We start from the raw sequence: 18,222 nt of genomic DNA, 5'->3' as shown, positions 1-18,222 counted from the left end.
CATTTCCCCTCAGAGCAGGAGCTATGCCTGCCACCTTGACCACTCTGCCGGATCTCCAACGGATGCAGCACATAGTAGGCACTCAAATAAGTGTGGAAGGGCAGGGAAAAGGAGTACATAATGACTGCCTGTACACTACGACGAGAATAGCCTTCCCACAGGACCTAGAGTCCTTTTGCCAAGATTCTCTCTCCCTGTGCACAAGATCAGAAATGGGCATGGCTGAAGTTTGCCCTACTTATGGTCCCTTTTCTGTGTTTGTAATGCTGACCAACCCTTCCCCCTCTCACACTTGCTTTGGATATGCAATACCTTTGACTGGGTTACAGGTTAATCAGACTGGTCTAAGCACCTTTCTGTCTGCTAAAGCAGCTCTGTGTACCCTGGCCTAATCTATTTTACGGTCATTTATAGTTGAATCTCGGGGAGTAGCCTTACATCCAAGTTCGAGGGGTTCCCACTCTGCGAAGCCCCTGTGGTCACCACCCCACGTGCCAGCGTTAAAGACAGGAATGCTCCAAGATGCTCGGCAGCCGGGGGAGAAACAGAGCGACAGAGTGCGCATATGGCTGACGCCTGCTCATGCTTCCCACACACAGAAGCTAGAGATGACATTCTTACATGCTTCGGCTATTGTCTCAAGTATGATATTAATTTTGATAATTAAAAACAGAACCAGTACTGGCCTGGGAGTGTGGCTGAGACTGAGACTGTTTTGATCCCAGCTCTGACACTAACTCGCTGTCAGCAAGTCCCATTTCGTGCCGGCTTCCGTCAAATAATGAGTTGGCCTTGATGACCACCAGGGCCCCTTCCGGCCTTGACAATCCATTTTCCAGTGGTTATTTTCTCTCTAAGAGCTCATCTCAGACTTGATAAACACCCAAAGATCAACCCAGCTGCTGGCAATGACTACCATACACTCGGGAGTCTGAGTTAAGCGCCTATCTCTATAGAAATCACTGCCATATCTTAGGATTTTCATGATTATAAATGAAATCATTCAAGAGAAAAGCAGATGTCCCTGGACCTGACACCAGTTCACACAGCAGATTCTCTGACACAGATCTTCTCAACATTTGTTAATCACAGGACGGAGGACTGAGACGTCTGGGAGATCTGGCTATGACCCAGCTCTCAGGGACTCTCTTCCTTCCATCTTCCGAGAAACAGGGTCCTTCTGGAAATTACTTTCTATATATAAAATGTATATTTTATATATATATATTTCTATATATAGTCAATTATGATTAAACATTTCCATGAGTATATAACTTCTACAATATTTGCAAAAAACAGCACTTTTCTTCCCTATCCTTGATATTGGAAGTTCAACGTCTTCACCTCAGCCCCCCAACGCACAGATCCTGTCACTGGTGATAAATTCTCAAACAGGCGTTCAGTTGTAGTACAAACTCATTATTAATCTGTTTATAACCAAAAAAGCATCTCAATTTTAATTAGCTAATATGTTAAATTCAAAGTCATGTTTATGTTTAAACATTCTACAAACCCATCTTAGAAAATGGGCATGTCTGATGAGGCCCTTCCCTGTCTGAAAGGAAATTACTGAAAAGAATAAAGACATTCTGCTAAGGGGTTTGTACTCCAGAGACACATATTTGCTTCTGCTGCAGTAACTGTGAATAGACTGAGCACAAGTGTATGAATTTCAGATTTCTTCAAGTAGGATGTTTATAAAAGAAAAAACAAACGAAAGCCCTCGTATCTGAAGGCAGGCCCAGGAGCACCGCGCTCCTCACCTCGAGTAGTAGGACTCCACGCCCAGGACCTCCCGCACGCTGGCAATGTGCTGCTCCAGGGCCGAGCTCGTGGCTGTGGGAAGGGCTGTGCTGCTGCCCGTCTGGAGGTCACTGGAGTTTTCCACTGCGTTGTCTCCCAGGTAGTGTTCATGAAACTTCAGAATTCCTGAAATAAGACAGGCACAGCCAACGTTATACCTGCCTGGGGTATAAGGGGAAGGGAAGGTGGAGGGCAGGGGGCAACAAGGTCAAAGCTATGTGACCAAGAGGTCAAAGACGACGAGCATGCTGTCCTCCAAACCACGGGAAGAAATCCTAAAATCTAGGTCTTTCAGAATTCTGGTCGGTACCATTTTTACAATTTTCACTATCAGGGCTGGTGCACGAAAACAGGGAATTCAAGACAGGGCTTTTGCTTTTGATGACACATATTCAGAAGCTCTGGGGCTGATGACTCGTTCACATCAGTTCACGTATTTTAAAACAGATGCATCTCAGAAGCAGCAACCAGGGAAAGTTCCCTTTGAGGAATGGTGCGTGAACATGCCAAAGGTATATTCTCCCCAGAAGACGCACTCCTGACAAAAACTGTAACTAGCCAAATATAGACCTTTCGTTTCACAAAAGCAAAGCAAAATAAATACACAGCATTAAGGCCAGATAAAAACATTTTAAACCATCTTTAAATAAGACCAACTGGTCAATGGTCATTAATGGATTAAAGGAGCAAAAAACGATGGCTGTATGAAATCAAAGGCAGTCTGCAGTGGTTTTCTGGCAATAAACACAGGACATATTCTTAAATGGTAATGAGGTGTGTCAGCCCTAGAAAATGCTGGTCCTCTCTGATTGGATTAAAGCCCCAGTGAAAGCTTCAGAGTCTAATTAAGAGCAAAGAGAAACAGAAAGAGAAACAATAGGAGCCTCATTATACATGACTCATTATTACAAGGATTTGGATATGCCACCTGTCAAATCATGTCCCCAAAACATAACCACCATGGAGAGAAAGAACGTGCTCGATGCCTCCATCATCAGCTGTATCCTCCTAAGTACCAGGGCCCTCCGCAGGCTGGGATACAGAGATTCAGCCCACTGTGTCTGACACTCACCAAGTCACCACAGACATCACAACTCAAAACCGTTAGCATATAAAGGTCAGAGGCAAGAATGTTCTTTATGGGAAGCCTATGGAAATGTGGAATTAAGGGGAAAATTACAAAGAGTAATCCTGAGGCATGGAATGTATAAGCATTCTCAGAATGTAATCAGAACCCAAGAAGCACCTCAGAGCTGTCATCCAGCAATCATTTTTTAAATTAAAGGGACAGAGAGGTAATCAAGAAAAGCTTGTCAGTTCGCCTTGGCAGTTGAACGTTTTGAAATTGGCTTACAGATATCCAAGAAGCTCATTCTTCAAGATTCCCAATTATAAGATCCACTTCCCCAGTCAATAAACTCTAATTGGATCTGGTGTGTCTCCAACATGGTAAAACCATCAGCATTTTATTATGCAAAAAATATGGCCCTAACAGCTAATTAGTGGTTCTGTACTTAGCGAAGCTGTTAAAGTCTGAACATTTAATCCTGATTTAATCAAAGGGGATTTTTATTTCTGAAACAGATTAACAAATGAACTGGTTAAAAATGGGTTTTGCTAAACTCAAGAAATTTCAAGCATGAGACTTCATTGATATACTGTGATAGAGTTGCCATCACCATTTCAGTCTCTTTAACTGGACCACAACAAAGGGTCACAATTATTCAATCATATCTAGAAAGAACTCGTTAGGACTTACAGTCATCGCTTTATTAGCTAATGAACAACAGTTGCCTAAAAACAGGGCTGCTGGTGACATTAATCCTCCTGTTCTTAGTCTTCCTTGATAAATGCTTCCATATTCACCAGCGAGGAGCTGTGATTTCTTGGGGGAATGAAAGAGCTGGGCTGTCTTATTAATTGAATGCCCCACCACCAGCTACCCACTGAGGTTGAGGTTTTGCTGAAAGCCAACATTAGCTCCTGGATCTGATATATGGTAACGCATCTCTCCCACCTCTGTTCATTAGACTTTCACAGTCTGTTGTCTTAATTGCCCTGTTCCCAAGGAAAGAGATCTTACCTGCCCCAGGAGCAAGCAGCCAGCTGTACAGGTAGCCCGCTGCCAGGGAATAGTAAAGCACAAGTCCCCTCTGGCCGTTAACCATCTCTAAGATCTGATCGATAGTGACCGGGGAGTAGGGGTCAGAGTCCTGCTGTCCTGTTTGCCGTTCCACCAGGAGATCTGCAAACGCCCTTGTCCGTCCTCTTTCTGCCACGGCCAGAGCTTCATCATGATGGCCTAGGAGACAAAGGGATAGGCTGGGAGTCCACAGGGAGTGTGCTTATCAGAGATGGCCACCAGGTCCAGACAGCCCGGGCAGGTGGAAGCCCCATGGCCTCTGCACACCAACACACAGCAGACTCTCAGTCAGACTGTCAAGTGCACCCCTGCCCCCGAGGCCACATGCAGGGACCACCTTCTCAAAGGCCCAGGTTCAGATCCCGCACTCCTGAAAGCTGCTGGGCGTCCCTGTCTGACAGCCAGCTCAGGAGAGCTGCTTACAGCATCCATCCTCAGCCTTGCCACTCTCCCTCCTCACCCCGAGTTGCTCCAGGCCTCCTGGCTTCTGACCCCATCCCCTTGGCTCACTGGACCTGATGTTCTGCTCTCTGGTTACCCTCTCACTTTCCTGCTCAGCCTGGTTCTGATTTGGTCGTGACAGTTGATCCCTCTGGGATATAGCTTCTGACCATCTTTCTATTTCTCCTCGATGCAGCTCCTCCGTACATCACATTGACCAGCCCCGTTTCCACATTTCCCACCAAATTATACCTCTGTGTCCTTACACATGCTGGTCCATCTGCTGGAGTGCCTTTTCCTCTGTCACTTGAAACAAGGACTCCTGACAGCTGTCCTGCCTATCTCAACGACTAAATGAGACCCTACACGTGGAGATGCCTGGTAGGCAGCATTCAAAGCACAGTGTATATATAAGTGACATTATAATTGCTGGGAGTTTATACCTTATTCCATTCTTGGGTCCCATACACTTGCTTCTTGTGTCTTCTAGCTCCCACAGGCAAAGGGTTCAAACCTCTGAGGTCTCTAATTCTTTGAAATCGCTCCTCTCTTTCCAATTTTTCCTCAGTCTTTTGATCCAACCTCTAAACCCACTTCGTCTAAGAAACTAATCTGTAATCTAGTGTAAAAGTTAATGCACAAAAATGAGAGCATAAAAGATGCAGCAATATCCTTTCAAGTGAAGATTGTTAGAAGAAACACAATGCAGAGGATTTACTTGCAATCGTAAATGTACAACGGAAGAGCTGCTAGAACAAAGGTCCAGAGAGAGAGCAGGCAGAGGCGGGAGACCAGACGCCACAGCTCCAACAGCACTGCGAGGATGCCCCGCTTCCTGCAGTCCGTGCATCAGCAGATAAGCGCGGATTTACATGTGTGTATGCAAATGTCTCCTCTTACTCTATTAAGTTATTAACTGGAACAGCAGGGACAATTTCTGTACACACTGGAAAATTGGCCCCAAAGTGCTAGACAGACTGAACACTGTGATTATAACAGATAATAAACTGTAATCCCAGGCAATGAGCACAGTTAATAGACACATTTTTTAAGGGGAAGTCTGAGTATTCATATATATATATATATATATATAAAGCAAAGGACAGGTTATTGGTGAGGCCTTAACAACCAACTTGAAAGACACTGTTAATTCCAATGGACACCTACTTAACCCAACTTCTGGGCTGCGGAAAATGGTCTGCAGAGATAGGCAGGCCTGAGGAGAAGCAGAGCTGGAATCAGGTGGCTGCCACAGTTAAGCCAGGTAAGGGGAGGGGGTGCCACAGCCACAGGGCAGACAGTACACACATGTACTAGACAGCAGCATTAAAGGATGTGTGGCGATGAGCCAGGGAAGAGGCCAGTGACTTCTCAGGTGCCTGCCCCCACATGCCGATGGGCAGAGGGAACCTGGTGGGAGCACCTGCTTCAGGCACCCTGTCTCCAGGACACCTCCTCTGGCTCCTGGGTCTGCCTGCCAAGCCTCTTTGTCTCCACAACCAAATCACACCCTCCTGGACCCCCAACTTCCATCTGCTGATGAACTAAGAGCTTCCGGAGGTCAGGAGCTGGGCCTTCTTGACCGGCACGCGGCACTACATTTGTTGGATGTATGAACGAATTTTCAAAGGCTAGGTTGTGGTTGTGGCTTCAGTTCTGCCATGACAACAAATTGTATTTCATCACAGTGCTCACTAAGCGATTCAGACACGGGGTGCATGCTCGGGGTGGAAACCCCACTGCTCGCTCTCACCGAGGCTGACGAGCACTCGCTGCAAGGCCTGGTAGGAGGACGTCTGCAGGTCGAAGAGGGAGAGCTTGTAGTCTGTGCTCAGCTGCGCCTCGTGTCGGATCGTCTCAAACAAGGCTGATGCCCGGTAGAGCTGCAAAGGGGGAAAGAGAACATTATCCATCTTCCAGAAACTACGGGCCAGCCATTCCCTGACTAGAGACCACTGCTGCTCACATCTTGGTATGCCATGGGAAAGCTGTTTTCAGAGTCTCCATTTCCAGACCTGAAAAGGGATCAGTTGGATCATACTTGGTAAATTACAGTTTGTGTAATCAATTTTTGACAGACAAGGGGATCTAAAAGACAGGGGTAATAGACTCCTAGTCTGAAAGTTGTGAAAAAAGATCAGCTATTAATGCAATCAAGTCCTGATTTTGATTAAAACAAACAAAAAGCCTCTGCTCTTGTCATCAAGCCACTGTAATTCACCCTATGCCTCACAGTGCAGAAGGGCTGGGATGGGAGTGGGTGGGCGGGGTGGGAGGGGCAAGCTGGAGACGCCTGAGGTGGAGGCGGGGGACGTGGAGGGGTGAGGAGGGGGTGAGCCGTGAGGACAGCTGTGCTCTCAGGAGGAGGAGGGGGCTTTGTGCAGGCTGTTCCAAACCAGATGTTGCTCTCCACAGCCGTGCTCCAAGAACTGTGTCCACACGCATGGATGCCCCAACACCAGACACACAACGCTCCTAAGGAGACACTGTCCTGCCGCTCTCACGGCTTTTCTGTCAGTGGGACCATGAGGCTTTTCTCTGATACTTATAGGCAGAAACAGTATCAAAATTTAAATTCATGCAAATGTAAAGAACAGAATTCTAAGACTAAGGGACTGAGACCAGGAGAGAGGAACGTACTCCCAACCCTGCCACGAATTTGCTAGGGGACTTTCAGCAAGACTCAGAACCTCAGCTTCTTCTCTGTAAAGGGATGGTTATCACTCTAGCTCACAGGGTTATTGAGGAATACACTCAGTCAGTGAAAGTACTTTGAAAACTATAAATCACTGTATCAATAAAAACTTTAATATCTGAAACCAGAAAACAGAGGACTAATTCTTTACATTGTAAAATGCCATAACATCCCAGGATGCTATGGCACAAGTTCAGGCACATCATGTCCTTAATCCCAGGAGCACCTCAGATGGGAGCCTGGATTCACCAATCCTGGGCCCCTTTGCTAACACAGCGCCCTCCATGGTAAGGGCTGCCTCAGCGGCTGAGCATGTGATTTTCAAAGCCACCTCACAACTCCTGCAACCCGACAGAGGGATCTTTGACTAGAGACCACTCCAGAGATCTTTCTAATTTCCAGAGCCAGCCTAAGAGGAGATTTCTCTTCAACTGTTGGTTGAACATATGCAGAAACATGAACTCTGTGTGTGTGTGTGTGAGAGAGAGAGAGAGAGAGAGGGGAGGGAGGGAGAGAGAGAGAAAGAGAGAGAGGGAGAGGGAGAAGGGAAAGAGGCATCTAGTGATATAATTAGAAACCTACAAAGACAGTAAATCCAATAATTACGAATTCTTGGATTAATTCTGTCAAAAAATGTATGTAATGTCATATTAAGGTTTTATGAGGAAAAGCAGCACATACTACAAGAATCCCAAAGAAATTATTGAGAAATCTATCACACAAGTGGACAAGTCTTTACTATGGTTCAACACATCTGGGCTGATACAGGCTAGATATCTTGCACGTCAACCCAAGAGCACAAGTCAACACTTTCTGACAAATGTCATCACTGCTAGGATAGTAATCTCAAGGTCTTCCATGCTTCTAGAAACAAAATCTACTCCGAAAAGGGTTCTCCTGCTCACCTGATGTTGGGCCTCCTCCAGATTCCCGCTCGCCCAGAGGGAGAGGCCAAGACCATGGCGAATTTTGGCTTCATCTTCTCTTCGGCCCAGCTGCTCTGCTAACCTTAAACCTGAATTCAGAGAGAGAAATTTTGAGGACGTATAGAAGACAGACAATTCCACCCTGCCAAGGAGTTCTAGAGGGTAATTCTGCCTCGGGTGGATATAAAGATTGTCAGCAACACAGCGAGATAAAATGCAGCACAAGAGCAGACTCAGCCAAGGCAGAGTAAGCATTCTTTTCAAATTCTGTGTTAGTAGTGACCTTTCCAGGTCACTCCAAGATGACCCAGCAAGAGCTCAGGCGATGGCTATCAGCAGGAGACAGGCTTGCAGGGCAGGGAGAAACACCGAAGCAAACAGAACCCAACTGGCTGCCCTCCCCACTGTGAAATCCCTAGCTTTGCAAATGAAAACTCCAGGCCTATAAATGTATCGAACCCAATTCTCTGGCTGGCAGCAGTGCTTCTGACAGCTCCACAGTCCAGCACAGAAGCCCAGCTCAGATCTCTCCTATCACCCGGGCACAGCATCCAACCAGCATTGACAGGAGACACATCGGATGTCCTTCTGGAAGCAGAATGCTCGCACCGCCTGACCCTGCCTTCTGTTACTGATGCCACTGACGCACTTCACATCCGATCTGCTTTTCCTTTAAGGCTGAGACTTCGATGTGCCTCGGTGGGGATGCAGAACAAGTGCTTTGGTGAGTCAAAAGCTTTAGATGAGACTGTCCTCATTCTACTGGCCTTCGGATAGGCACCAGCAGTTTGGGGCACTTACTCACAGCAAGCTTCTGGATTTCAGGACACTGGCAACCTCCAGGGCTTTGAGCGAGTCAAATCTGAAGCAATCTTTTATTGTGTGGGTCACTAAGCAGGTCTCAGCATCACTCTGCCCTCGTTACCCTGCTCTCTGTACTGAGAAGTCAGCTTGTGCCGAGACGGCAGGAAGGCCCCCGTGCTACAACTGTACACACAAAGGAAGGACTTCCTCTTTATAATCTGAATCAGGGTGAGTGGGAACCTGCCCCTGAGCATGCTGGGCACACTGAGTTTCAGACTTCTGGAAAAGAATCGAGTCAGTTGAGAGGCTAATAAAAGTGAGACTCGGGTTCAAGCTCCATAAAATATCATGTATCTCAAAATGCACATAACTCAGAAAACTTAGCAACAGCATTTTACATTTAAATCATGTCACTGGGTAACAAAAACAATATGTACTTGCAAATTATTCACATTTTAAAATACTTCATAGAGTAGGAACAGAAATAGAAGAAATGGTTCTTGGGTGAAAACCAGGAGGAGGCTGGTTGTTTTAACCTTCAACCAGCTAGCCCTATTCACTCTTCAGGATTGCTCTCCTTGCTAGGCCGGGGCCTCTGAGCTGGACGTTCACTGTGGCAGCCTCTCCAGAAGGTATGTTCTGTGCAAGCAGGGACTTGACCATGCTCCCTGCTGGATCCCATAGTGGGGACCCTCACTGGCCCCATGGTCAGAAGTTCAACAGTGAAGAGCAAACACGGTAGACACGACATCTGTGCTGTCCCAGTTTCCACCTGCTTCTGCTCTGAGGATCTGACCCAGCCATCCGGCTCTCCTGGAGCCGAGTGGGCTCTAGCTCCCTTGCTTTATTTGCAAAAAGAGAAAAAAACTGGATGAGACCAGTGGTTTCAATCAAGGGTAACTATACAACCCGCAGAGCTTGTTCAAAGGACTCTGACCAGGCCCACCTATGAGGTTCTATTGCACATGGGCGGTGTGGTGCTAGTCCACAGCCCCTTCTGAAAGTCAGGAAAGAGAACTAAAGTGGTTTCCAACTGAACTGTTCCCTCTTTGAAAGAGGCTGAAGACCCAACTCACAGCACTCAGAAAGCGTCCAAGAGGGTCCTGCACCTATAACTACTCATGTGAAGAGTCGTCTAGATGGGCCCAAGAGGAACATCAGGCTCTGGGGTAGACCACATTCACTGAAAAGACACCATGGTGATGCCACAATACGAATTTAGATCTCTGCAAGACTTAAAATTACAACAATAAAAAAAAACAGCTTTCCATAAATATAGAATTATGTTACAATATCTCAGGCAAAGCAGCTGCTTCATGGAAATAATATTTCAGGAAAAACCAAAGAACACAGCTGAAAGGTTGTCATACGCTAGGTCTGAATTTAATAGTTTTCACATATTCAACTGAAAACTGCCCCCAGTCTGTTAGAATTTTACCACAGTCTAGTTTTAGGAAACCAAAAGCCAACTCTCATATTTAATGCATTGAGGCAGAGCTCCCATTGAGTGGGAGCCAAATAATATCTGGGGAGTAGCTTACAGCCTCCCAGTAACCTCTCAGCCTGCAGGCCAGGGCAAGACCTGGTCTGCGCAGAGGACCACCCTGACCATTGGCCGCTGGCCCGTTCTCCGCTCCGTGTGCTGCCTCTCTCCCAGCTCCCAGCTGGGGCTCAGGAGTGATCATGGACGTGACTGCGCCAGCCTGGCTCTAGGCTCTAGGAGGCTGTGTGGGGTCTCATGTGGTTCCACGCCACCACTGACTGACCACACGGTCAGGATCAAGCCACTGCACTCTGAGCCTCAGGTCACTCAGCTGCCAATGGGAATGAAAATATACACCTCTCAGGGTTACTAAGAGAATTAAATCCAATTAAATAAACTATGTATGGAAAGTTTTTTGGAAACCACACATGAGCATTTTTGCTGGAAATCAGTACTCCTTTCCTTTTACTCAAGAGCCAAGAACACTGCGTCTGCTGTGCTCCCTCCCAAGTGGTAACACGCCATGGTCCTGTGAGAAGAAGTGCTTTCCAGGAGGGTTTTCAGAGTGGAGGGCAAACACACTGCTGCAGGGCTTCTGTGTGGTGAGGGAGGAAGCACCGCAGGACCACCTGTGTGCAGGTAGCCGCATGGAGCCTCTGCCAGAGAGGGAACAGGGCCAGGGGAAGTGAGGAAAGCAAGCACTTTCCGGGCCGGCCTGAAGCAAGCGCACTGTGGCACCAGCCCAGCCCCTCGGGTAACCAATGCTGGGAAACCTGGCTGACGGCTTGAGCGACCCTTAGACAGATGCTACTGGATTAGACCCTGGCACCACCCTGAAATGGACTTCCACACAGTGCTGACGCAGCTCAGGTAGTGTCTAGTGCACAACGGGCTCAGAACCGCTGCGCATCTCCTGATGCAGAGCATTAAACTGTACACGCTAAGATCTAACTTCATCTTGTGGAGAAGGTGTTTTTCATTCAGTGGAGGGCTCTGAAAGGCAAGGAGGGTGTCAGCTCCCTGGACAGCTGGCTAGCAGAGTGAGACAAACTGGGTAATGCATCCAGGAGAGCGGAAAGAACTGTGAACTCTTAAGGAGCACCCACGGGGGGACACCGTGGTTTTGGAGTTGAACTGATGATGTAGCCTCTGAATCCTCACTCCAGGTCAAGATCGTCACTCACATGACTGCATTTCCTCCTGGGCAGACTGTGAGCTCAGACTCAGAGTAGACAGAAAAGCTGCACAGACCTTTCCACTTACCTTCCTGCAAGTACATGACTGCCTGGGAGTAGTTCTGCAGAGCGTGATGCGTCCTTCCAAGGCTGCTGTAAGACACCGTCTTGGCCACCAAGTCGTTCATCTGTGCAGCAATGCTCAAGTGCTGTTCCTGATAGACCACGGCTCTCTCGAAGGTGCCCAGGGACTCGTAGGTCAGGCCCAGGTTCCCGTAGGCCCGGCCCTGGCACGTGGGGTTATTGGTCTCCTCGGCAATCTGCAGATCCAACTGGTGGTACTGCAGGGCTGTATCATACTCCCCCATCTGCTGGTACACACCCCCCAAGCCACAGGCCGCGTCACTTTCCAGAGCTCGGTCCTTCATCTCTCTAGCAATGTTCAGCTGGCGTTCAAGGCAGGAAATGGCTTGTTCATAATTTCCTAATTGGCTGTGCAGACTTCCCAGCTCGCCATAGGCCTGGGCTTTATTAAAGGCCTCCCCGAGCTCATGGGCGACCACGAGCCTCTTTTCAAAGCACACCAGGGCTTGCTGCAAGCTCCCCATTGCCCTGTGGGGATGTAGACAGAAAAGCAATGATATTATTTTGTGCAGGTGCAGACATGCTAAAGCCCCTGAGAAAATGAAAAGCATTTGTCACTGTCACTTACTATAGAAGCTCTTAACTCCTCTTCTAGCTAAAATCTATCATGTGCCCTTAGAGTGAGATGCAGGGGAATTTCATAATCTGGAAAGCAATTCAAGAGTCATCCCTTAGTGACCTTCCCAAGAGCCTGAGATTCAATGGGATATACACCCCAGAGGAAACATAAAATATATTAATAGGCACAATGATAGCAAGTGAACTGTTTGGTTCTTTGGGCCTCCCAATGTCCACTACTGCACAGACTATGTTTCTGAAATCACTTTACAATGGCGATAAATCTTTCACCCTGAGCTTCTCAGAGCACTCTGTGGGTGATGATTTAGTCTGACCCTTGCCCTTCCTCCTCTCCAGGAGCCCTAATCCTGCCTGTCTGGACAGGCCATATATTCTGCAAACACAGACACCTTCTTGGGTTCCCCACACCCAGGAGGAAAGCAGTGCCTTGGCGAACAGTGTGTCTTGCTGTGCTGCTAAGAGATGACACGATAAGGAGAAGGGCGTGGACTCCGGCAGCAGACCAAACCAGCTGTATAGGACATGGATTCCTTTCCCTGAGCTTCAGTTTCTGGATGCTGATAAATCCCACATCCTGTAGCCAATAATGATAAATGTAGACTAATACACAACTGCAATAAATATTAAACAAGATATCTACACAAGGTGCCTAGCACAATGATAGTATATGCTCATTCACTCCCCCTCTTTTGAGGTGGCTTTCCCTAAAAGCAACAATATGGGGTCCAAGTAATTGGTGGGTAGAGATCTTATATTAATGAACACATTCATATAATGTGAGGGGCAATCAGAAAAGATAAGTGAGATCGATTCATTCATCTTTCCCCTTCCTATTCTCTCTTTTAGTCTGCTCATTACGATGTAGTCAAAAAGGCACTGCGTTTGGAGTCAGAGAGTCCTGCGTTAAACTCTCAGCTGTCCCTTTCAAGCTGTGTAATCTTGGACACAAACTCTGGGCCTTAGTTTCTCCCTCCGTGACACAGGGTGGAAATACCCCTGCTAAACTCACAGAATCACTGGAGGAGGCAAATGAGCGGCGTATGGAGCTGCTCTGCACTCAGTGCACTGCTGTGTGGGCGCACCAGCTGCCCTGGTGCAGGTCTACTAACCACACTTGTCCTCTGCCATTTTTACCTGTGTCCATTTCCCAGGCCTCGGTAAGCCTTGGCTTGATCTTGCATGCGATTCAGACTCTGGGCAACAGATAAATACTGTTCATAGTACTTGATAGCTTCCTCGTAGTCACCCAGGGCCTCGTAGCAGTCCCCCAGGTTGCCGTAGGCCCGGCCCCTGTCGAGCACAGACTCGTTCCCACTCAGCTGCTGCAGCATGGCCAGCTGCTGCTCGAAGTAGCCAATGGCTTCTTCCATCACATTCATGTTCATCTTTGTGATGCCCATGTTGCCATAGACCTGGGCTTCGAGACTTGGGTCCTTCAGCTTCTGCCCTAGATCCAGCTGCTCTTCATAACACTTGAAAGCCATTGTGTACTTCCCCAGGGCCATGTAGACTGCGGCCAGGTGCCCATGAGCTCTGCACTCTCCCGGCAGGTCACTCAGCTCCTGATATACCTCCAGCTCCTGTGTGTGATAACCCAAGGCCTTGTCGTGTTTCTGAATCATTCGGTATGCAGTGCCCAGGGCTGCATATGCACTGGCCTCCAGTCTCCTGTCCTTCACGTGGTGAGCCAAGCCCAGCTGCTGCTCATAGAATTTTATTGCACCATTGATATCTTTTTTACAGATGAATATATCACCCAGGTTCCCCAGGGCTCTAAATTTAGCCTGGGAATTATTCAGGGACTGGGCTAGGGACAGTAGGTACTTTTGACACTCTTCAGCTTTGCTGAAATTCAGCAGAGCCTTGAACGCCAAGCCCAAGTTGCAGTAAGCTTTTGCTTGACTCAATTTGTCGTGAAGGTCTTTGGCCAGGGCCAGATCCTGCTCATAGTACTTTACCGCCTCCTGGTAATTTCCAAGGCAGTAATGGGCGTAGCCGAGGTTGTGGCAGACCTTCCCTTCTCCCTCCATGTCTTGAAGGTCAGGAGCAAGCCGGAGGTACTGTTCGTAATAGGGGGCGGCCTGGACGTACTCCCCTCGAGAGCAGTGGAAGTTGCCCAGGTTGCTGAGAGCCCGCGCCTCGCTCTGGATGTCTCGCAGCTCCCGGGCGATGTTCAAGTGGTTCTGATAGTGCTGCAGGGCCCGGTCGTGGGCGCCCAGCGCCTGGTAGGCCACGGCGAGGTTCCCGTGCGTGGATGCCTGTGAGGCACGGTCGTTCACTTCCATGGAGATCTGTAGCTCCTGCCGGTGGTACTTGACCGCCTGGTCGTACATGCCCAGAGCATTGTAGGCATTGCCCATGTTTCCATAGGCGCGGCCCTGGGCGGCATAGTCGCTCAGCTCCTGGGCGATGCACAAGTGGGTCTTGTGGAGTTTCAGTGCGGTGTCATAATCACCTTTCATCTGGTGTATGATTCCTGAGAAAGAGCACAAAAGAAAAGGGTTGGAATGACTGATTAGCAATAAAATGTAATTTGCAACTCGGTTTATACTCCAATACAATCCAGATGAATTAAAGAATTTAAAATAACAGAAGGTAGAATTAAATATTTATCAGCTCTCCAGAGGGGGAATAGCTTTCTAAGCTTCAAAGCAACAGAAAAAAAAAAAAAAAAACCCACAAAAAGCACTGACAGATTTGGTTACAAAAATAGTTTTATACTACAAATAGATGCCTAAAATTAAAAGGCAAACACAATACTGGGAAATATATAAATCATATACAAAAAATTCAATAGCTATTGTGTGTAAAGATTTAACTGGGTTTGATTAAAAAAAAATCAAGACCTTAATTTACTGAAATAGGCAGACAACTCATACCCAAGGAAATACAAAGAGTAATCACAGGGGAAAATGTTAATTTCTTTTAATAATCAAAGAAATGCAAAATAAAGCAACTCTGAAGTACCATTTTACTTCTACTAAATTAGCAAACAAAAAATTTAAACAATACCCTGTACCAGTGAGGTGGCCCTGAAACTAGTAAACCCATCAACTGCTGGATTTATATGGGAACAGCCTCTGGAGCAGCTGAGACAGCCTCACTCCCGGTGCTGCTCAGGCCCTGCAGTCCTGCTCAGGGGAGTGTCTTCTAAGCAAATCCTCAGAAGTTCTGCCCCTGACAGTCTTCACTGCAGGGTTATGGATTAGTGGAAGATCAGAAACATCTTCAATGGCAAACAAAGGGGGTTGTATAAGTACATTTCGGTACGTCAACTCAATAGGGGATTATGCAGTCATTAAAAAGATCATTACAAAGACTATGCAGAAAAACAGGGAAAAACGGGTTCTTGCAATAATGTTAAGTGGAAAAAGCAAAGAACAATGCTGCATGCTCCCTGTAACAATGATGAGGAAAATGAATGTGTGCACATGGACAAGACCTCAAGGGGATTATGAAAAGATAAAAAAAGTTGCCTTGTTAGGTGATGGGATTTGAATGATTTTTGTTTCAAAATTTCTTCTAATTTTGCTATCCAGCTTTTACAGTCAACAATAATAGCACTTCAAACAGCTCTCATAAACTATGCTATAGCTGCTAAGCTAAGTGGTTGTTTTTGCAAGCAGTTCAAAATGAGATATATCATAAATACCATAAATATAAAGCAGTTGCAAATGAGGGATATCATAGAAGGAACTTTGGAAGCTCCTTTAAGGACAGCCTGGTTCATTCCAGCTGGGGCTGAGTGGGAGACACAGAAAAGGCAAAAGGATCTAGTATGCAAACAGGTTTCTCTCTACCCTTGGTTTTGAATATGCTTTTCAATGCATCAACGTGTGAACTTTGTATGGGTGACCAAAACCTGCAGAAGTATAAAAACTCAAAAACACCAAGATGGGTTCTCACTGAAATGTCTGAATTGAAAACAGAGCCATTGAAAAAGCAAGCTATCAAAATCCAGCCTCTGCAATTTGCTTATCTTTATAACACCTTTCTTTCCTTCCTTCCTTCATTCACTCACTTACACACTGACCCAGCAAATATTAACCGAACATTTATTGTGTACCAAGCCTTGTGGTAGGCAACACACAGGGAGAGAAATGAAGACGCAAGTCTGCCCTCAGAAAGCACAAAGGGCATAAGGGAGGCAGTCATGAAAAAAATATTGTCAACATACATAATACAAGCTGAAGTGAGCAGGGCGTGGGGGAGAGAGGAGCATGCCAGGGCCACTCCTTTGGTCCTGACTCCCTGCAGTGGAGGTCTATCCTGCCCCAGGGGTCGTGCCTGTCTCTGGATCCAGCCATCCCTATGACATTAACTGGATTCAGGACACTGGATAAATCATTTAGCCTCTTAGAGAATGTTTTCAGTTCATCCATAAATTGAGGAAAATGATCATCTTGATACCAACCTTAAGAGAGTAGTGAGGATCAAATGAAATAATGTATGTGCAAGCTCACTGTAAACTATAAAGTCAAATTCAAATATTGGTTACTGAAATTACTATATGCTTCCAGGGAAGGGGATTCTCAAGGTGGGAGAGATTAAACAAACTATGGTAATTCTGTGTATTTCCTTGTATGAGCTAAATATTTCAGTTTAAAATAAGCAAATTATGGTACTCTATATGATGGAATAACATGGTACCATTAAAAATAGTGAAGTAGAAGTTTATATATTGACATGGGAAAAAATAAAATGTATTAAGGGATTACATGGGCTTCCCCAGTGGCTCAGCAGTAAAGAATCCTCCTGTAATGCAGGAGATGTGGGTTTGATCCCTGGATTGGGAAGATCCCCAGGAGGAGGGCAAGGCAACCCACTTGAGTAATCTTGCCTGGAGAATCCCATAGACAGAGGAGCCTGGTGGGCTACAGTCCATAGGGTCACAAAGAGTACACACAACTGAAGTGACTGAGCAAAGGGCTTATATGGGCACAAAATAGTATCCTTAATAAAAACATTAATAGGGTTCATGCATGTGTGTATATAGATATATGTTTATACTTATACATACAGTATATGTTTTTTAAAATGTTAACAGTAGTAATTTTGGAGTGCTGGAATTTTGCTGTATTTTATAGGATTTTTCTATGATGAATGTATAATCCTTGGTTTAAAAATTAATCAAATATTTTTTAAACTCTGCTCCAATTGAAGCAGATACGGTCTGGTCACTCCCCTGGACCAGGGATGTCACTGGCATCCCAGCTGGAAGGAACAGATTTTCAAAGACTGTTTCAAGGTTAGAAACTCTAAGCTGCCCAAAACGCATTACCTCAGAATCATCTGAAACCCTTTTAGTGGTGAAAAATTACTAGTGACAGAAACATTTCAGTTCTGAAGGCTGAACGCGGCCTGGATCCCTAACCTGCTTTTACCTAAAGAGGAAACTTGTAAGGTTTTAACTTTCCAGGTATCCTTAGCGGAAATGCACCATTTACTCCCTCTCTCCTCAGCTTTGCATGAGGAGAAATAAGCGGCAGGATGCCTGCCCTGCTGTGAGTGAGGAGCCGGAGCTGGGGAGGGTGGAGGAGTGTCCTCTAAACCCTCTCAGGCTTCCCCTCACAGCGATGCCTTTACAATGATTGTTTCCCCAAGCTTTTGGATTTCACGGCAATGATTTTTAAAGCAATATGGTCACTACTTGGTCGCTAAGATGATGGTAAGAGGAAGCGAGCAGCATGGGACCCTCAGAGAAGGCAATGGAGGAAGCTCAGGTTTTCTGTGTGCCTCCTACCACCAAAGAACAGGTCACGTGGCTAGCACCCCATCATCCCCACCTGTACCCCATCCTATAGGAAGCTGGCTAAGTATCTGGAAAAGCATGCTATAATGGAAAAGGCACAGGACTTTAAGTCAGAAGTCCCATTTTATAAGCCTGGCTCCCATCTCATTCAATTGATACCTTTCAGACTGTAAATTTATGTCTCTGAGTCTTTGTTTTGTTGTTTTTTTTAAAACTGAAAACTTTTCGGTGTTTTTTGTTTTCTTATTAACGAGGCCAGGTTACAATAATCTCTAAC

At 46.4% G+C, this 18,222-nt stretch overlaps 1 protein-coding gene across 7 annotated transcripts in view; it reads right to left on the bottom strand.

The window, feature by feature from the left end:
- TTC28 (tetratricopeptide repeat domain 28) overlaps positions 1-18,222 on the bottom strand; it is a 581,747-nt gene that overhangs the window by 83,000 nt on the left and 480,525 nt on the right. For all 7 annotated transcript variants that reach the window (XM_044930639.2, XM_006054175.4, XM_006054176.4 and 4 more), the window contains 6 exons: positions 13,328-14,669; positions 11,559-12,082; positions 7,988-8,097; positions 6,141-6,270; positions 3,887-4,105; positions 1,764-1,929 (listed from right to left, as the gene is read on the bottom strand). In XM_044930639.2, the coding sequence (XP_044786574.1) occupies positions 1,764-1,929; positions 3,887-4,105; positions 6,141-6,270; positions 7,988-8,097; positions 11,559-12,082; positions 13,328-14,669 (2,491 nt within the window). The remainder of the gene's footprint in view (positions 1-1,763; positions 1,930-3,886; positions 4,106-6,140; positions 6,271-7,987; positions 8,098-11,558; positions 12,083-13,327; positions 14,670-18,222) is intronic.

Source organism: Bubalus bubalis, chromosome 17 (genome assembly GCF_019923935.1).
Source record: "Bubalus bubalis isolate 160015118507 breed Murrah chromosome 17, NDDB_SH_1, whole genome shotgun sequence".
NCBI classification, from domain to species: Eukaryota; Metazoa; Chordata; class Mammalia; order Artiodactyla; family Bovidae; genus Bubalus; species Bubalus bubalis.
Note: the sequence above shows the minus strand (reverse complement) of the source record. Positions and strands in the feature narration are given on the sequence as shown.